Source organism: Leuresthes tenuis, unplaced genomic scaffold (genome assembly GCF_036924035.1).
Source record: "Leuresthes tenuis unplaced genomic scaffold, fLeuTen1.0.hap1 SCAF_2, whole genome shotgun sequence".
Taxonomy (NCBI): Eukaryota; Metazoa; Chordata; class Actinopteri; order Atheriniformes; family Atherinopsidae; genus Leuresthes; species Leuresthes tenuis.
The window spans coordinates 20,518,044-20,536,925 of NW_027325356.1; the positions used below are offsets into that span (position 1 = coordinate 20,518,044).

The 18,882-nt window shown below is 41.2% G+C and overlaps 1 protein-coding gene across 2 annotated transcripts in view; it reads left to right on the forward strand.

The window, feature by feature from the left end:
* Window positions 1–17,886, forward strand: part of mical2a (microtubule associated monooxygenase, calponin and LIM domain containing 2a) — a 32,459-nt gene extending 14,573 nt beyond the window's left edge. Inside the window, exons 3-22 of one of the 2 annotated variants that reach the window (XM_072380584.1) lie at window positions 1,259–1,466; window positions 1,754–1,870; window positions 2,986–3,087; window positions 4,440–4,595; window positions 5,025–5,125; window positions 5,716–5,973; window positions 6,904–7,019; window positions 7,166–7,292; window positions 7,390–7,480; window positions 8,083–8,230; window positions 10,295–10,494; window positions 10,814–10,917; window positions 11,051–11,119; window positions 11,209–11,343; window positions 11,667–11,771; window positions 12,525–12,791; window positions 14,685–14,792; window positions 15,557–15,737; window positions 15,840–15,916; window positions 16,006–17,886. In XM_072380584.1, coding sequence (XP_072236685.1) covers window positions 1,259–1,466; window positions 1,754–1,870; window positions 2,986–3,087; window positions 4,440–4,595; window positions 5,025–5,125; window positions 5,716–5,973; window positions 6,904–7,019; window positions 7,166–7,292; window positions 7,390–7,480; window positions 8,083–8,230; window positions 10,295–10,494; window positions 10,814–10,917; window positions 11,051–11,119; window positions 11,209–11,343; window positions 11,667–11,771; window positions 12,525–12,791; window positions 14,685–14,792; window positions 15,557–15,737; window positions 15,840–15,916; window positions 16,006–16,404 — 3,069 coding nt within the window. In that variant the 3' untranslated portion in view covers window positions 16,405–17,886. The remainder of the gene's footprint in view (window positions 1–1,258; window positions 1,467–1,753; window positions 1,871–2,985; window positions 3,088–4,439; window positions 4,596–5,024; window positions 5,126–5,715; window positions 5,974–6,903; window positions 7,020–7,165; window positions 7,293–7,389; window positions 7,481–8,082; window positions 8,231–10,294; window positions 10,495–10,813; window positions 10,918–11,050; window positions 11,120–11,208; window positions 11,344–11,666; window positions 11,772–12,524; window positions 12,792–14,684; window positions 14,793–15,556; window positions 15,738–15,839; window positions 15,917–16,005) is intronic. The other variant, XM_072380585.1, reaches the window with a different exon arrangement.
* The last annotated feature ends 996 nt before the right edge of the window (window positions 17,887–18,882 follow it).

Below are 18,882 nucleotides of genomic sequence, written 5' to 3' on the forward strand. Positions count from 1 at the left end.
TTTAGTAGGGTGGTACAAAACAAAACAACACATCATTGTTAAGAGAAAAACCCAAAAGACACAACAGAAATGAAACATTTTGACATACAAAAAGTTTAAAAATAAAAAACAAAACACATTTTAAATGTGCAAAACCGTAATCGGTCCTGTATTTTGAAATGAAAGACGACCCATCTGCATCTTGAAATGCTCAAGATTTCCCAAAACACTTTATAACTTACAACAACAACTCGGAAAACACCACATTTGAAGTTCTGTTTTCCATTTTGGTTCAGCTGCGTTTTTGGGTTGTTGCGTTGACATCTTGGGCATTTTTATGTCGTCTTTTTGTTGCTGTGATAAATTTCTCTTGTGACGAGTCGTTAATCTGATTGATTTATAGAACATGATGCGTGTGGAACCTGCTTGTCCTTCCTTGTTATCCAGTTGGTCAACACACGGGACATGAGTCCTCCCGTAAAAAGCCCGTCCGTCCCCTCTTTTGTGTTCAAAAGCTGAGCCCCAAGTCTCTCTAACCCAGGAAAAATATATTTACTGCTCTTTTTTGGTGAGGTTATTAAGACCGGAGACCTTTTTGAGCACAGTAGGGTTTGGTTTAGGGCTGAATGTCAAGAGAGACAAGGCACACAAGTACATATGATTTAGTTTCTGTGTACTGTGATGTGTTGAAAGACAAAAAAAAAGACGGAGTCTGCCAGCACACATGCGTCAGCTCTTTCTTCTATCATTCAAGGCGATGACATCATGTTGAACCACACATGCTCAGACAGACGCTCTAACCTCACTGAACTGACTTCATGCATTTTTTTTGGCGAGGCCGGTGCATGAATAACGCCTGAAATATGTAAAGGTTCTTCACACACATCTCTTGGGGCTGTTTTGCAATAAATGCATCACTTCAGGGATTTTCATCATGTGTAATGTTTTCTCTAACTATCCACACATCAGGTGGTCTGAGGAAGTCATCCTCAGACTGGCCTGAGGGCTAAAGAGCCCTTGAGTTAGACACTGTGAAGCCTCTTAATGTTCCAGAGGAGCAGTAAAGTACTGCTTCCCTCTCATAATCTATGAAGATGTTATTCAGCTCGGGGGCATGTTATAAACAAAGGAGATGTGAACCATTTTTCATCTCACACTCTTCTGCTGGAAAAGTCACAGCCTTGTGTTGGTAATATGACAGAAGTGTTACCAAGACGTTGCTCGTTTCTCAGCACCGTGCGTTGGTAATGAGGTCGATTTGTCATTCTCGTTTACTCAGTGCCTCATCATCGGAGGAGGTCCCTGCGGCCTGCGGACTGCCATTGAGCTCGCATTGATGGGCGCCAAAGTGGTGGTGATAGAGAAGAGGGACTCGTTTTCGAGGAACAACGTGCTCCATCTTTGGCCCTATACCATCCATGACCTGCGGGGCCTTGGCGCCAAAAAGTTTCATGGAAAATTCTGTGCCGGGGCCATAGACCACATCAGTGAGTATCCACACTTTAAACAAACAAAGCAGACTGCAGAGAACCATCATTTCAACGGCTTGTACTCCCGTCTTGTTCTTTCTCCGATTACCCAAGTTCATGGTCATAGGTGACCCCGAGATGGTTTAACCCCCCCCCCCAATGGCCTCAGATGTGGAAGTCTTGATTCTATCCTACATTAGCAGGATTTGATGTTGATAATGTCAAGATGACATCACACCAAAACCCGAAGTTTGGCAGGATTTTGCATCTGCATGTGAACACGACTGTGTCTCTGTATCTAACAGGCATTCAGCAGCTGCAGCTGATCCTCCTGAAAATCGCCCTGATCGTTGCGGTGGAGTTTCACATCAACGTGGAGTTCATCAGTCTTCTGGAACCTCCTGAGGATCAGGAAAATGAAAGTATGCTTTTTTCCGCACATTCAAACAAGAGTTGAACAATGCGTTTATCCTCACCCACTGACTGGATTATGACCTGAGAGATGTGGGGGAGTGAAACAGCTGGAAACTACACAGCTGTGACGTTTTGTAGGATCAGGATGAGAAGTTTAATGTGTTTTTAGTCACGTACTGTGTAGCTTCCTGGAGCATCTGTGTTTAACCTCCCACTCGGCTGCTTTTGGCTCTGCTTTAAGCCCGGTTAGGCAGCAGTGACCTTATCCTGCAGTATTTAATTTCCTTGACAGCAACCAATAAACACGAGACAAACACTGGCACACACTTGAAAAACACTAGTTTTTATTATAGATAGACGATACTCTGCCCTGTAAGTGGTCTTGCTCAAATGTATACCCGCTTTGTGCGGCACCTACTTAATCATAATATAATTAGATTAAACACTTGTGTCCTCTGTTTTAAAACAAAATGACTTTTACTGCCTCGGTTCAGCTTTGAGGAGACTGCAGTGTAGATGAACTACTTGAGCGTCTTCGTATAACGCTGGCCTGAAGTGCACAGGAAGAAAATGCCAGCACGCTTTTGTGTGTCCCTTCAGCTCTAATATCAATACACTGATAACAACAAGAGCCTCTCCTAAATTTAGACGCAGATTTATCCCTCCTGTTCTGCTGTGACAGACTTAGCTGCGCCCTTGACTTCATGGAATGTATTTTCCACATGGTGATATTACACTCGAACTGGCCTCATGTGTCTGCAGCACCACAGTCCCTACTTAAAATGGTGAATATTAATAATGAAAAAAAGACAGTAAGTATACTGTGTTAGCTGTAAAAGCCATGCTGCACAGTTCATTTGCCTGAATTCCAAAGCCTCAGTTGGAAGCGGCAGTGCTACAGCGTACCTATTCATTCTTCTCTGCACGGAAAAATTTGAAATTGCACGAGTGTGGCAGAGTGGTCCATGAATTGTCTGAGGGGAAAAAAATCCTTATGCTGCGATGTTTTTCATGCTTTGTTGCTGGTTTTTCTGTGGAGGAGTGCAGCCTGTTCCTTTCATTTGTATACACTAGGTGTGTTTTTTTTTTCCCCTGACATTCTCAGCTTCTCTCTGTCTTTCAGGGATCGGATGGAGGGCTGCAATCCGACCTGCTGATCACCCGGTGGCTAACTTTGAGTTCGATGTCGTGGTGGGGGCTGACGGACGCAGGAATACTCTAGAAGGTGAGAAGACGGCGAACAATAGAGCAGTGTGGGATTTCTCGATGATGTTCTGTACTTTTACATCTGACTACAGTGTGATGACAAAGGGGTAGAACCTGCTGCAACGCCCGGATTGATTGGCATGTCAGTTAGTATTCAGAAACTAAAAAGCAAGAGCAGGTAGCATCCAGTTGAGATCATCGAAGAGACTCGCCAAATGAACAAACCTTTATCAATCCCACTGGGAAATTCATTCGTAGCTTCCCAATGCATACACTCATTAAACACCCACCAAACAGTTAAAATGTCAAAAGAACCATGTTTAAAAAGTTCCAATTCATAGAAGTATTAGATAAAAGCTATAAATAAAATTGATGAATGACTCACACGACATTTGAACCCTGTTTATTTGTTTTACTTGTCTGGCATTAAAGTTATAATGAAAAACTCACTTTCTGGCAACTTGTATGAAGTCATCGATCTGTCCCAAAGGGAAAAGCTTATGAAACTGCAGAATGCTGGACATAAATAGCGCAGCACTGGGGCTCGGTTCAGCTGCTGATGCATTCACGATGGACCGGCTCCAGCTCTGTAACTGTTTTCAGTGTTTCTCTTAGAAATTCTGTGATCTAACAACCAATTGAGATCAAATGCTTATTCCTTAAAAGGGCATTTTGGGGCAGAACAAGACGTTTAGCTCATTCCCCAATTATGAAGGAGCCCGAGGGAAATGATTTCCCCCTTACACTCCGCCTGCTTGTGTGCTGCTTAGCTTTGGTAACACAGTTCAATGCAGAGCTGTTAATTGTTGCTACGTTTTGGGAAGAGCGATGATGTAAAAGATCATTTTTAAAAGTGACAGAATGGAGATGTTGAGATTTTAGAATCGGCCCTGTTTCTCTGTAAGTCATTTGTTTTAGATTAGAAAATATACCATTTGGTGTCCATCTGGGGCTTTTGGATTTTCATTGGGGCATTGAAAGTGAACATTCAAAGAAGCTTCAAACAATGAATCCAACTTCTTGAACACCCTATAAAACTCACTTTAACCATTTTTTTCTGTTACAGTTAAAAAATAAAGAAGCTGTCAAATGGTATTACAGTTTTACACATGGTTCTTTACTGCTTTTTATCCAGAAAGTTAATTCAGCACAATATAATCCATTTTGATGATAGATTTGATGACTTAAGTCCTTGTGCTTCTGACAGTACATGGATTTTTTCTTCCCCTGGTTAAGCTGCCTTTTATTCTAAAATATCTGCCTTGTAATTATGGTATAAAGCTAGATTTCCTTTTGGTTTGAACAGACAAGCCGATAGGACTGCTTTGCTTGGGAAGATACACATTCCCGCTGCTTCTTTCTTTGTCCCAGGTTTCAAAAGGAAGGAGTTCAGAGGTAAACTGGCAATCGCCATCACAGCCAACTTTATCAACAGTAACACCACTGCAGAGGCCAAAGTGGAGGAGATAAGTGGAGTGGCCTTCATCTTCAACCAGAAGTTCTTTCTTGACCTCAAAGAGGTGACAGGTAGGGAAACATGGATGATCAAACTTCCTAATTAAAGAACAGGAATATTCTACACAGTACAGTGTGATCAATGCAGAGGAAATACCTCATCAGAACTTATTTACACCGACTGTGGTTGTTTAACTGTAAGTTTGTGTTTCTGTGGAATGACCGACTCCAAAAGGGAAAGGTGAAAAGCCGTCTTATTCACAACGGTTAAAAGACATCTAATCTATAAGATACTCTATCCCATATAAACACAAAAACAATGCCGCTTTTTTAAATGAATGAAAGGCTTTTGTAAACCTGCCACACCCTATAAAAAGCACTGTAAACCGGTAAAGAATTATAGTATAGTGGGGTATATACAGTTAGCTCTCACTACTGACTGATTTTTCTGTGGTTCGTCTCATGAATTGTAGCAAAAAGAATTTTTCTCATTTCTTGCAGGTATCGATCTGGAGAACATTGTGTATTACAAGGACAACACACATTACTTTGTCATGACTGCTAAGAAACAAAGCCTGCTGGACAAAGGGGTTGTCATCAATGTAAGAAAAATATGTTAAGTGCAGGGAGTCTTTTTTTATTTTTTATTGCTGTCTCACTTTTTTGTCCCCTTTATTTGTTTGAATTTATGATATTTCAGTATAATAAAAAATAAACAGAATTTCTTATTTTTGCTAAAACTGTGTCATACGTGTACTGAATTGTAACTATCTGTCGAAACTGTAGTTTAAACTGAAGACTACCTTTATAATCAGATGGGGTTTCCCCCCCCTTTTTGTTTAAAACTTAATTTGATGTCGTTTTAACGTCAGAGACGAGGGCAGATCTTCAGGGGTTTAGATTTTGACATTTTTCTGTATAATATATAAACTTTAGTCATTCATTCATTCTTTTTATTTCTATTTTTGTATAGTTGCCTATTTAACCTGATAAGTCATTGAATAGTTATTGTAACAAATAAAGCCTCATGAAGAGACTGGGTTAATGGTAAAAGAAACACACAGTGAGGCTTTTTCACTTTCGTGTGCTACATTTCTACAAAATAGATCATGCAGAAATAAATCTCTGTCGTTTGAAGAAGCTAAATGCCTACACTGTGTTTTTTGTCTCCCGGCGGGCCCTGTTCAAACAGGATTACATTGACACTCAGATGCTGCTGAGCAGTGAAAATGTCAACCAGGAAGCTCTTCTGAGCTACGCCCGAGAGGCCGCTGACTTTGGCACCAACTACCAACTTCCCAAGCTTGACTTTGCCATCAACCACTACGGGCAGCCAGATGTCGCGATGTTTGATTTCACAAGCATGTACGCCTCTGAGAACGCTGCTCTGGTCAGGGAGAGATTTGGACACCAGCTGCTGGTGGCGTTGGTTGGCGACAGTCTGCTAGAGGTAAGGAAAGGCCTGACCTATTGAGTAAAGTAAACGAGTTCAGCTCAGTGTCTGGGTGCCCGGGACAATTTGGATACTGAAATTCCTGTGGCCAGATGCGGCAGGGTGAAGGTCAGCGAGAAAGAAAAGGGGGGGGTGTTCATATACAATACTGGCTGCTGTAGTCGATGTTCTTGCCCCAGTCTGAGTTGATCCACCTCCTCCCTGTACGAGCACTCATCCTGATGGTTTTGAAGCACACAAAAAGGACATGTACATCTTTCTATGTGCTTCATGTGCATATAGGGAAACATTAAATGTGGCTGTATGGACATGCGCAGGTTGATTTGTATGCTTACAGAGACAAGCATTAATAGGTATGTGTGTAAATGATCTAATGTCTGAAGTCAGACTTCTGGTATATGACAAGTAAAACATAACAAATAACAGAGCGCTAAAGCATGTTTTACATTCCAGGCAAGTCTGGGAAACTGAAAAAACAAGTGACATGATTCATGTTATTTTTCTCTTTTTAAGCACTGACTGCACTTACTCCCTGCATTTTTTTTATTGTATATGCTCCCTTTGTGTGCAAAGAAGCCAACACTCATGAAATATGATTTGCACTCCAAGTTACTTAGAAGGGGGCACACTTGCACAGGATTTTTTCTCCTTTATCAACCGCATCATGCACCTCTGCTCTGTCCACAGGTGTTTTATTGCAATACTTGCCTCATTGGGTGCATATCATGTCATGTCTATCTGTATTATATCACCTTTTGTTTTAATTGGCCAACACGCTCATAAAAATGCCACCTTACGACTAACAATGAGAAATGAAAAATAAATGGATTTCAACCTCTTTTGATGTCTGCATACAAAGAGTTGTTTTGTCTCCTTGTGTATGAAACACTAACACACAGTTATGCTGCTACGTTTGCTTCTTTGTAGCCCTTCTGGCCAATGGGAACAGGATGTGCCAGAGGCTTCCTGGCTGCCTTTGATACAGCCTGGATGGTAAAGAGCTGGGCTGAGGGGCGGACAGTCCTAGAAGTGCTCGCAGAGAGGTAAGCACACGTTATGTTTGAAAACTATACAGCTGTTTTTATGCATTTTGTGCAGAATGCTGCTCCTCGACATTATGTGCTTGGACTTTTCGGCATCGTTCAAATTACAGCGATGTGAATAGCCATGCTGTTTTTGTGTCTTTCAGAGAGAGTATTTACCGACTACTACCACAGACAACGCCTGAAAACATTGCTAAAAACTTTGAACAGTACACTATAGACCCTGGAACTCGATACCCCAACCTCATCTCCTCCTGTGTCAGGCCTCATCAGGTGAGCAGATCTTCTTCTGTGTTTTTTTTCTAAAAACAAATAAAACTTTACAAATGCCTTCAGGACAGACATTTTTCCCTTCCCCTTCTTATTTCAGGTGCGTCATCTGTACATCAGTGGAGAGCTGAACTCCTGCCCTCTGGAGCGTGCTGCTACCATACGTCGGCCCGTTAACCTCTGCAGGCGAGGTAAGTGTTGCAGGAATTGACGGACTCAAAGTATGGCTGCTGCTGTAAACATTGTGGCCAAAATCGTTCCTCTTGTTTTCTCTCCGTTTCATCTAACATAAGTATTAAGTAGCCGTAATTAACTTTAGTTTAAAAGATTGTAAGACACGAGCTGAAATTTTGCTTTTACAAGTGGCTTCAAGCTTTGAAAGAGGATCTTCATGCAATAGTCAAACTAATATCACAATCTTGAAGTTCAACGTTACTCTATACTAAATGACACAGTATAATGTTTAAATGTATGAGGCAGAAACTAAATATTTGACTCAGTGTGGAAAAAGTTGATTAAAGTGTGAAGTCTGATTGTATCCATGCTTGTAGCAGACAGAAGCTCTTCGTGCTGTGTTGAGCTGTTTTTTTTTACTAAAGTAACATTAGTCATTCCACAAGGGCAGCGAGCGAGTCCAGACAGAGACGTATACATACCTCAGTACCCACTCCCACCTGGTTTAATATTACATAGTTTGTTAAGCACGGATATGATATCATCCTCTTTGAAACTTCCTGAGGGTCTACATGACTGACTTATTTATTTTTTTGCTTTTCCCTTTTTCCTTATTTAGAGTCTGAGATCAGACCTTCAAGGCTTCTTACCTGGTGCCAGAAACAGACAGATGGCTACAGAAATGTGTCAGTCACAGACTTTACATCTTCTTGGAGAAGCGGCATGGCCCTCTGTGCCCTCATCCACAGGTTCAAACCACAGCTGATGTACGTAACATGTATTTGATACTATCTGAGCCAGTCTGCACAGCAGCCTCTGCCTTTCTGAGGCTTTCTTTCTGTCATTAGCATAAATCCATCTCTTACAGTACTTAATGCAGGCATGCATTCACATGACCATACGGGTCCTTTTGCTTTTAAAATGAACTCTCCACTGTCTTCTGTGGAGATTAATCTCTTATGGGCGTGTTGAATAACATGCTCAGCATAACAACGGTTTTTTGGTCTGTTTTTCCTGCTGAGCTCTCAAACTCCTGATAGATGGAAGAGGAGACTTAATATACATATGTCTTGTTTTATAAAGTGCAAACAAAGGAGTTTTATGTGGGAAAATATTGTGTTAGACGCAAAAGCTTGTAGGACTGTACACAAATGCTACCGCTAAAACCCCCTGTGGTGGACCGGACTCCAAGTCGAGCTCGAAGGCCTCTGATTGCCAGCGCTGGCACAGAAGAGACATTATTTAATTCACATTGAATGTTAGATCAAAAGCCAACCTGGAACCTACTTCACTGTGTTTTATAACCCACAAAAAAAAGATACTCGATAGCTTGTTTCTTATATGCTAACATTTGTCAGCGTGCATTCACTCTCGTGATGAAGCTATACCTTTTAAGGAACCAGAGACCTCTTTAATAACCGCTCTTACCTGCTAAAATAACCTTTAACGCAGAAACATACCTTGGTTCAGTGTTGACGTACCACAGAGGAAAGCCACACCAACTACATACTCGATCTATCCCCCATTTTCACATACAAGCACGACAGCAAAATAAGACAAAAAACTTTTAATGAAAACTAATGAAACGGAAAATACTAAATTTCACATGTCGCGTTGTAGAAAACGCAACATTTAAAAGCACTGAAACGGAAAACTTTTATTATAACTTTTATTATTTTTATTAAAAACTAAATAAACAACACAATAAAAGAGCAAAACAGGAAAAAAACAACAATTTCATTCAACAATATAACATCACAACCACATTTCACAAGATAACATTATCCTAAAAGTACATTGTGTTTTATGTTGGCCTTTCTTAAAAGTTTGATTTGTTCTAACAAGTTGTTTTTATCTAATGTTGTGTTCTGTGACGTGCCCAATCTCTGTATTGATCTGGAGCTTAGGAGAAAAACAACTTCCCAGAGGCCATAGAACAAAAAATCTTTCTGTATTTTCCACTTTTAGCAGCAGCCTGGATTGAGTCAATGCGCCTGTAGATTACTACATGTACAAAAATAATTATATCCCCTCACTCTTTAATTATTGCCTTTATACTTAGGCACATGCCAGCACAATTTCATGTGGTCCTGTAAGTTTCCAGGAACGGCTGGCATTTCCCCCCTCGCTCCTTCATATGCAGGCCTGTCAGCGGAGCTGAGAGGGGAGCAGGTTCACAGGGAAAAAAGAAAGCGTGAGCCTCCCACTGAATGACAGTGTTTGTGTGTGCTGCCGCTGCTAGGTTACTGCTCTTCTCTTTACATTACCTCTCACGGTGTCTGCGCTCCGTCAGTGTACAAAGAGACATCAGAGCCTTTTTTTTTTTTGCAGCTGTTAGAAGTAGTTTGTTGCCATGTTGTGCTGCAGTCTACAAAACAAGTTATTTTGCAGTGTCGGGAGTTGGATGTGTAAGATAAGTTTCTGTTAACTCATTCCACCGTGATTCCGTGGACTTTTTCATCATATCGGTGCGTAGATTAGTCTCTCACCGCCCAGTCACCTGACATGTTGAAATGAAAGTATGAAAGGCTCCGTCAGAAAATAATTCCTTCAAAGACTTTCAGTTTCTAACTGCCACATTCCTGTCTTACCATTTGTTCTCAGTAGATATGTAGGTCATAGGTAAATGGGTTATAGTGGATTTGCATGTGTGAACTGTTGAGGCGGTTGGGGAGATTTTCCAGAAAACGGATAGAAGCGAACTGTCTAAAATGTTGACAACTCAGAGTGTATTACAGTTTAAACATGAAAAAAATCATACAGCAACTATAGATTTGTCCCCACTGCTCCATTGCCATGTTCTAACTCAGCTCATTTATTGCCTACATCAGAGATTTTGACTCATTAAACGAGGAGGATCATGCCGCCAACCTCCAGCTGGCTTTAGACATCAGCGAGCGGGAATTTGGGATTCGACCGTTCACATCTGTGAATGAACTAAGCGCCGATGCGGAGCTGGACAAGACGAAGATGACCGCCTACTTATCCAGGTTCTACGAACTCTTCAGAGGAACACCTCTACCTGCATCAGGTGCACTTCTCTCTTCTGTACTGAAGCCTGCTGTGATGGTACTGTCTCTATGCTCTTATTTGGTTGTAGTTCTTATTTATTTTATCTTTCGTGGAGGGTTAAAAATTTCCCCTGATGGATCCTTTCAATCAAGTCTAGTTGTATGACAGGATTGTGTTTGTGTACCAGAGCTATGGACTGTAGTTCAATGAGATTCTTGATAAAGCTTCTGGTTTCTCGCCATAGTACTCAGATATATGAAAAGTTAACATAAAAGGGAGAACACGTCTGACGTTACGCGACGTTGTTTAAACTCTCTCCATTATTTGTTCTACTTTAGATTCCAGAAGAGTGGATGAAAACAATGAAGATTATCCCTCCAAGGAAGTCAGGAATAAAAATAATGTGCTCAATCTTTCGCTGCCCAGGAAACGGGTGCCAAAGGTAACTCCGCCTTCAGGTGTTTAAATCTGATCTACTGAGCATGGCAGATTTCTCCCGACTGTTATCTGCATGTCCACCTGATTTATTTATCTATTAATCACTGTAAAAATATTGATGGGTAACTGTGTTTCAGGATGAGAAGAAGTCAGACGGCACAGACCCCTTTTACAAAAGAAGGCGAAAGTTCTGCTATTTGGAAGAGGTTTGTTCATATATCGTTCATTAATGCAGCTGTTAGAGCAGCTTTTGATATATCATTGAATTGCTGTGTTTTTGTGTGCTTCTTTTCAGGCCACTAATCTGTCCAGCAATGGCTCTGTAGTGCAAGCTGATCGGGATCCCAAAGAAAATAAAGTGCGCTCAATGGCTACCCAGCTGCAGGCCAAGTTTGAAAATAAGAACAACTTCATCGTCCGCAAAACACAGGTAGAAACACATGAATGAGTCTCTTTTTTTTTTGTGCTGAGAATCCAAGAACAAATTCATTTCTAAACGATGTTGTAGCAACCCATCTATTTATCTCCTTACAAGCAAATATTTGTTGCATCTTTTCTGTGTTAAAACAGCCACTTGAGCTCTTTTCTGTTGTCGTCTGCAGTGTTTTATGCTTTCAGTCCGAGTAAAACTTTATGTTCCTTTTGCTAAGTCAACAAAGTTCTCTTTGTTGTTCCTGTCTCTTAGTCGTTTCAGCTTGTTCTGTTTCTGTGCCCTTTCATTAACATTTCTTCCAATCTTTTGCAAAACCTCAGTCAGACTGTGAGAGGTCCTTACTGCTCCCTGATCTTTACCTGACGGAGAGTCTGCCCATTGAACTCAGGCCTCCGGTCCCACCTAAACCTCCTCCTGTGACACAGGTAGTCTGGAGCTGCACAAATAGCACAAAGGGGTCAGAAAAAGTCTTAAGAAACCAGTGAGGGTCTGTAAAATTTAACATGAAAGGAGGGATGTTTTGAAGCACTCTTATGATGCAGAGTAGATACAGTTCCAGGTGGAAGTTTACGTTCACTCTCATGTCACTCACACAGATGTCATGGAAATATTGGGCTAAGAATTTGAAGCTCAAGTTAGAATTTTTGTGGGTTTTCTGAACTAAACACAGTAAAGGTTACATATACTGGCTTACAAAAAGAGAAGAGAACACACCTTTTTGTTTCCTTTTCATTGTGCTCTTGAGCAGTTGGTAGTTTGAAAATAAAACTCATACGCCAAATAAAAAGCAAGCACAAGTTAAACAAAAGTCACTGTAACGGATCCTTTCGTTCGTATTTAGCTGTTCGCTGTTGACTTGTCAGTTTCAGACATCAGACTGCCTCTCTTATTGTTGATCTCCTGAAGAAAAACCAGTGACATGATTGCATAACCTAAACATCAAGGGGACAGACCCCTGTAATGGATTACCTTTGTGGTATTATTTTTGCAACCCTTGCACGACTAATGTCCGCCATGAGGATACTAAATCAATCTGAAAAAATGTACCATACCTTGGAATTTTTGGTAGTTATCGTGAGGTATGTGTGGCTGGCAGTAAGTGGTCTGAAACCTACAAAACCACCTGTATGATTCTAGATGTGCGGTTAAGGAGCTGTCATGTGTATTATCCCTTTCAGTTTGAAGTCAATATCAGAAAAGCAGCTGAACAATTAGTCCGCCTTCCTCCAAAGACGCTGCCCAAACCCCAGCTCCGGTCTCAGCCCCAGCATCCATTTTCAGTAGTGAAGCTCAGGCATGTTGATCAAACGTTTGCTGAGACGAAGCCCCAGCCTCAGCCTGAGAGTCCAGAACCCCCTGCTTCTCCTCCCTCCCACAAATCAGCTATCCATTTCATGACAAGAGTCCTCCATCGCCTCAAGGAGGTGGATGAACACATCTCTGAGGTGAACGGTATCTCTTGCTTTTCTGTCTGTTTTTTTTCTTCTGTCCTTTTTTATATCATTGAGACTGCTGCATGTTCTGATCCCCCCAAAAGCCCCTGAGCAAATGTTGATTATATATTATGTCCTGATTATACATTTTTGCTTGTGTAAAGTGTAGTCAGATGAAGTCAGCCCCCAATTATCCAAAAAATGGCTAGAGCAGGACTTCAGACCTGGCCCGAGCTGAGACAGACACACACACAGGCGGATTACTGGGCAGTTTGGGTCCTTGTGGGACAAGTTGGCTGGACTGCAGATGGATATAAGCTGTTCTTACCCGCTATTAGCAGCCTTAATCACCATTCTGAATGATTTATTATAGGACTTTTCCAAGCTTTTATTGAGACAAGAGTGGGTGTAATAGGAGTAAACCATTCTAGTTTCTTTTGACAACTTCATAAATGAAAATTCTGCCACATCAATGGAATATTTTACTGTTATTTTAACAAAAATAACATCTATCCTATATTATGGCACATTTGTTAGCTTTAAACCACTAAAACCAACCAATATGCACTCTGTCAGTGCAACATGCTCATAGTGGCCTTTAATATATCAACTTGTGCGAATGTTCCTTTGGAACAGTTCATTTTCAAAATGGTTGAAGTGTTTTTTTCTCAACCCCTCTGAAGTGTTTATCACCATTTCTATTTTATAGCTCACACCCCGGCAAACATTTGTAATCAAACAAGATTTTGTCAAAGATTATTGCAAGAGAAAAACAAACAAACTCGCAGACATCAGAGCACGACCCACTGAAACGTTTGGTTACTCAGCTATTTTGCCAATGCGCTGAGCCATGTCATAGTTTAAGAATGGATAATACATGTTTCTTTGTTTTTGTTTTTATAAATGGAGAAATAAGAAACTTGTTGCCTCGAACTAATGGAGTTTACCAATCATCTTCTCTTCAAACATCCCAGTAGTGTGGTTTTATATCACACCGTACATTTATGCACTGGCCAAAAAACCTGCTGACACACACAAACATCTGGCTTTTGAGTGCAATGGGAAGGAATTTAATCTGCATTCAGAGCCCCCTCAAATGACTCTTCAGTGCTCTTGGGTATCTTATCGGCTCTAGCTCCAATCGGTATTGTTTAAAACTCAACACTAAGGTGCACACGCTAATTTCCAGTGAGGGTACAATGTGCAAACTACAGGTGTAATGACAGGCTCGTGTTCTGTCCGATAACATGGAGTGGACTGGGTTGATGACTTGTATTGCAGCCAGTCAGCAGAGGGAAATTGAGATGTATCAGCCTCATATTTATCTCAATCTTAGGTCATCCATCTTTTTTTACAGTTGATGGTAAAGACCTGTCGGCTCTCTTAACTCTCTTAAATGTCAAATAACGACAGCAGGTAATACGGGAATAATTCAGGTTTGCAACTTTTTGATTTTGCAAACCAAAAAAGTACAGCTTGTGAAGCATTAATGGAAACGGACATAAAAATGAGTGATTAAACAGTAAGTTATTATTATGAATGTGCTTTGAATTATGACTTTGGCTCTCTCCGTTGTTCTAGGCTTTGATTTCTCTTCCAGGAGTGTGTGTCTGTCTCAGTTTTGTGTTCCAGCGCAGTATGAGTAACCACATCAAGTGGGGTGTGAAATTAATGTAATAAGGCAGCCGACGTTCCACACAGCGCAGCTATTGTCTCTGTCTCGGCAATACACTCTTAGATGCCTTTTACTGACAAAGTAGAACAGGAAGGCCTTTGATCACGAAGCGGCTATTGGTCTGCTTAATTTTGGCTAAATGCAGAGGGTTCCACATGTGTTGGTGAGTGAATGTGTCTCGCTGTACTGAGAAGGCGAGACTGATGACTTTTCCTTTTGTCATCCTGCAGAGAAAAGCTCAGACACAACAGGTTAGAGAGTTTCATGCAAAGAGCATTAAGGAAAAAGCTGTTCACCTTAGGGGATTGTTCTCAGGAGACAGCTCTGATGTCCTGAAGGTGATTATCTCTAGCTGGCTCTGTAAACCCACTCTTGTGTTGCGCACTAACTGCCCCTCACAGTGTTTATTTGCATGTTGAAGCATGTCACGTTTTTTCCCCCCCCAGTATAGTTCAAACTTCAGAACAGATTACAGTTTCACAATGTTTGCTCCCGTGGTAAACGCCTCAAAGAGACAGACAATACACATAAAAAGGAATGTTTCTTCTTGTCAGGATTCTTCTTCATCATAAGAGAAAGAAATCTACCAAAGCACTGTGCTTTGCATGAGATTCTTTGCTTCAACTACTGTTTCTGCTTTTAATTACCAGCAGCCCTCACAGACGAAAAGTGTGTTTTTTTTTTTTGTGGTGGCACTTTGTGGGTTTCTCTGCTCCACCCAACCAGCCCGCTCCAGCTAAACAGCCAGATGTTTAGAGCCGCACCTACAGCAGTTCAGTATAGAGCAACATCTCCTGCTTCACAGTTGTAATTCACCCTGAGTGTTTGAACAGAAGCCAAACTGACTTCTTTTCTAAGTTCTTGAAGATGTTTCACCACTGATGTGTTCTGACTGACTGATGGGAGTTGAAGCTGCATGTGTGGGCTGAGTCATTGGCCCAATGTACTTGCACATGAGCACAATGTTGTTTGTTTGTTTGAGACATGATGGGACACGATCATTGAAAAAGAAGCTTGAAATCATAAACAAGGTTTTTTTTTTATGTTAGTGCTCATCTTTTATTTTCTGTCAGTGATTTAATTGTTTTCCTCTTTTTCCCAGGGCGGTTCAGTACGAAGAGTGTTTCCCCAGTCGGGTGACAAGTGTCACTCATGCCAGAAGCGTGTTTACATGGTGGAGAGGGTCTGTGCCGAGGGGCTGTACTTCCACAGAGAGTGCTTTCGCTGTTCGACCTGCAGCTCTGCTCTGCGACAGGGAGCGCAAGCCTTCCACTCAGAAGAGGGTGTGTGACATCAAATGATGAAGCCACACGATATGTATTTAGATCAGCATTCATTTGGTTTTGCTTCCATACTCAGTCCTGACATGTCCTGCAATCTTACAGGGAAACTGTACTGCAAGCTTCACTTTGATCAACGCAACAATAGAACAAACGTGCGGAGGACTCCCTCTCTACGCTCGGTGAGTACCTCTCACGTTTATCCCTTCCACTCTTAACAATGCTATCTGTAAAACGTCTTAACTTCTCCGTTTGGCTCATCCTCTGTTAGAATCATTACGGGGTTCAGGAGCGATGTGCCGCTGATGAAGAAAGCTCACAGTCCAGCGATACAGCAGCCCTGCAGAGTCAACCTGCAGCAGGTACCTGCAGTTCATTCCTCAGCAAACAGCTGAGCTGGCCCCTGAGTGTGACTCGTGCTGTGTGTAACGCTCCCTGGTATCTGTCTCGCCGCGCGCGCAGCGCTGCACAGGCCGTCGTCGGCCACCTGAGAGACAACGCCCAGGACTATACGTTGCTGTATGAGCTATTGAGCATGAGTTTGCCCCTGCTGTTTGTTTTACAAGAGGTACTGCTGCAGATGCACTCGGAGGCTGTGCCTGATGAGCCGAGCTCTTTACAGCCTGCGCTGCTTTGGCTGCAGGAGCAAATCGGGCACAGACTCATCTAGTTCCTCAGCAGGACCCCTGCTGTTAATATTTAACACTGAACATTACTCCACGATGCCATTAAATATGTGGATGTGATGCACATTAGCTGGAGTATGCTCACCTTATTGCCATTTGTAAATGTGTACTAGCACCTTCATGATGTTTACTTATCTTTTATGGTGACACTGTAAGTAGATTTGCCAGTGTTTTCGATGTTCTCACGCACCAGCCAAAGAAGAGACACTGGCAGCTGCTTTTGCAACTTTGTGCAGTTTATTTGGGGCGGTTAGTCGTGTAATGAACGTTTAAGTGAATCATTTTGCTGTCGATTGGATTTGGAAACTGCTCGGCTAGTGTTGAAATGAGGTGAACAAACTGTTTAAAATTGAGTTTCAATACAGATTAATTATACAGACCATTATCAATGTGTTTAAGGCCTTAAAGACTGCTGAGACCTCTAAACATTACTGTAGAGTTGAGACATTTTCAAATTTTTGGGAAATTCCGCCTCACATCAGCTTTTTTTTTTTTTTTAAGGGACAATGACTGAAAAAGTCTATGCTCTTTATCTGTCTTGTCAGCGTAGCAGTAAACTGTTACAGAAGCCCAGGCTCATGTTAACAGTCCTCACCGCACAGGTTTTCTTTTGACTCTACACACGTGCCTGTGCCGTATGTATTTCTTTTTTTAAAGACATGTTGGTTTGCCTGTGTTTAACAGGCATGTTAGCATTTATTTGGTCATTATCTGTTTATGCGTTATGAACTGCTTTCATAAATTTTTGTTTCAATACGTTTTTCATAAATGACACCAAAGAGTCTCTGATACTGTGGACTATACGGAATACTGTGGAGTATTTAGCTTTTGTTTTGCTGCCATCTACTGTTAACTCTGAAAATAGCATGAAGAGAAAATGAGTCACCCCAACCCTTCACTTTTACTTCTCATGTTTACCATTACAAACAATTGCATTTGTATTTGTCGGATTTGCTGTGGACTGTGGAGGCGGTGTGCATGCTGTAATGTTTTTGAATGTGTTTGCCATAATTCCAAAGCTTGTCGTTTTGTTTTTGTTTTTTTTTTTGTTTTTTTTTACAACAAACCTCTGACTGGAAGCCACACGGTGGCTTCCTATTTAGATAAACAATCTAATGATGCTCGTGAAGCACTTTAGATTTAGATTAACTTTAAAGACAATTTGACAGTGATGACTGCAAAGAACACAAGGCCTTATTTAAAGTGTTTACAGTATGACAGCACTTTTTGTTTTGCTCTCACATTTGAGATATTTAGTGCTGGATGACAGAATCTGCAGCATGTGGCATGATCTGAATGTCCTGAATGAACGTGTTTTGACATACCAAAGAATTCTTTTCACTGACACCAACTTGGACTTGTATAGCGTGTACATCTGTGCAGCACGTACAATGATGTCGGCATCAGAGAAGCAACTTTGCTATGAATGTCTGTTTTTGTTTTTCTGCTCTCATAAACATTTTCTTCTCTTGAGCATTCATCTGTTCCAATATCTGTCTTTGTTGTGAGTGTTTGAGTTCCTGTTTTCTCTTTTCACCCAGCTGATGCCTTTTATGAAGCGTGTGAGACAGACGGATGGTTAGGAGAAATGGCATTTTGAAGGTGATCCCCTGCATGGTCACATGGTTGTGTGCCATAAAATGATTACTGACACAAAAGTCAACATTTTCAGGGCTTGAGGTGATTTAAGGTTTGTCTTAACCAAGCTCGTGACTAATGTGTAGCTTCAGTATTTGTCACTGATCCTCGATCTGTCCTGAGAATGAACTCATGCTAACGTTGGATGGTGTGAGACCGCTGCACTCGTAAGGTATGAATGAAGTGGAACTAAATGGTCTGGTCTAATTATTGGACTAACAAATGGTAAAAAGAACAAAACCAAGAATTCAAAACGGGCTTTATTCCAGCTTTTTTCCTTTTGCACTCGGCTGAATGCATTTCTCTCTCTGAGTTTTGCAGTTATAAATCACATTAACCAATAGTTAACAAAAGAATTTCAGCTTTCAAGGTCCAATTCTGGAGCTTTTTAAATCATATCAGAAGCTTTTCTGTGGCAGATAGGCATCTTAATTTCTTTTGGATTCATTGGACCCCCCCTTTCAACAAAAAAGAAACCCAGACGTTTTGAAGGTTAAGAAGGAAGTTTGCAGGAACTTTTTTTGAAACTCCACACCTGCTACTGTACTTGAAGGACCTTGAGGCTAAATGAACTGTTTCTTAGGTTAAGATTTAACAGTTTAGTCATATATACTCTTCAAACTGGTGCTCAATGAGTACTTACAACTGTTGGCCTTGTGAAAAGGGTCAGCTTTTGTTCCTCCAAAGCTACTAATAATCTCAAGTTGTCACTTAAATCAGTTTCTGCCCTGGGCTCTCCCATTTCTTTTGAGTTGTGTCTGAAGATGAGTGAAGAAAAAGAAAGACCAATCAACGATCTATTAATTTATAGAATTATTGTAAGA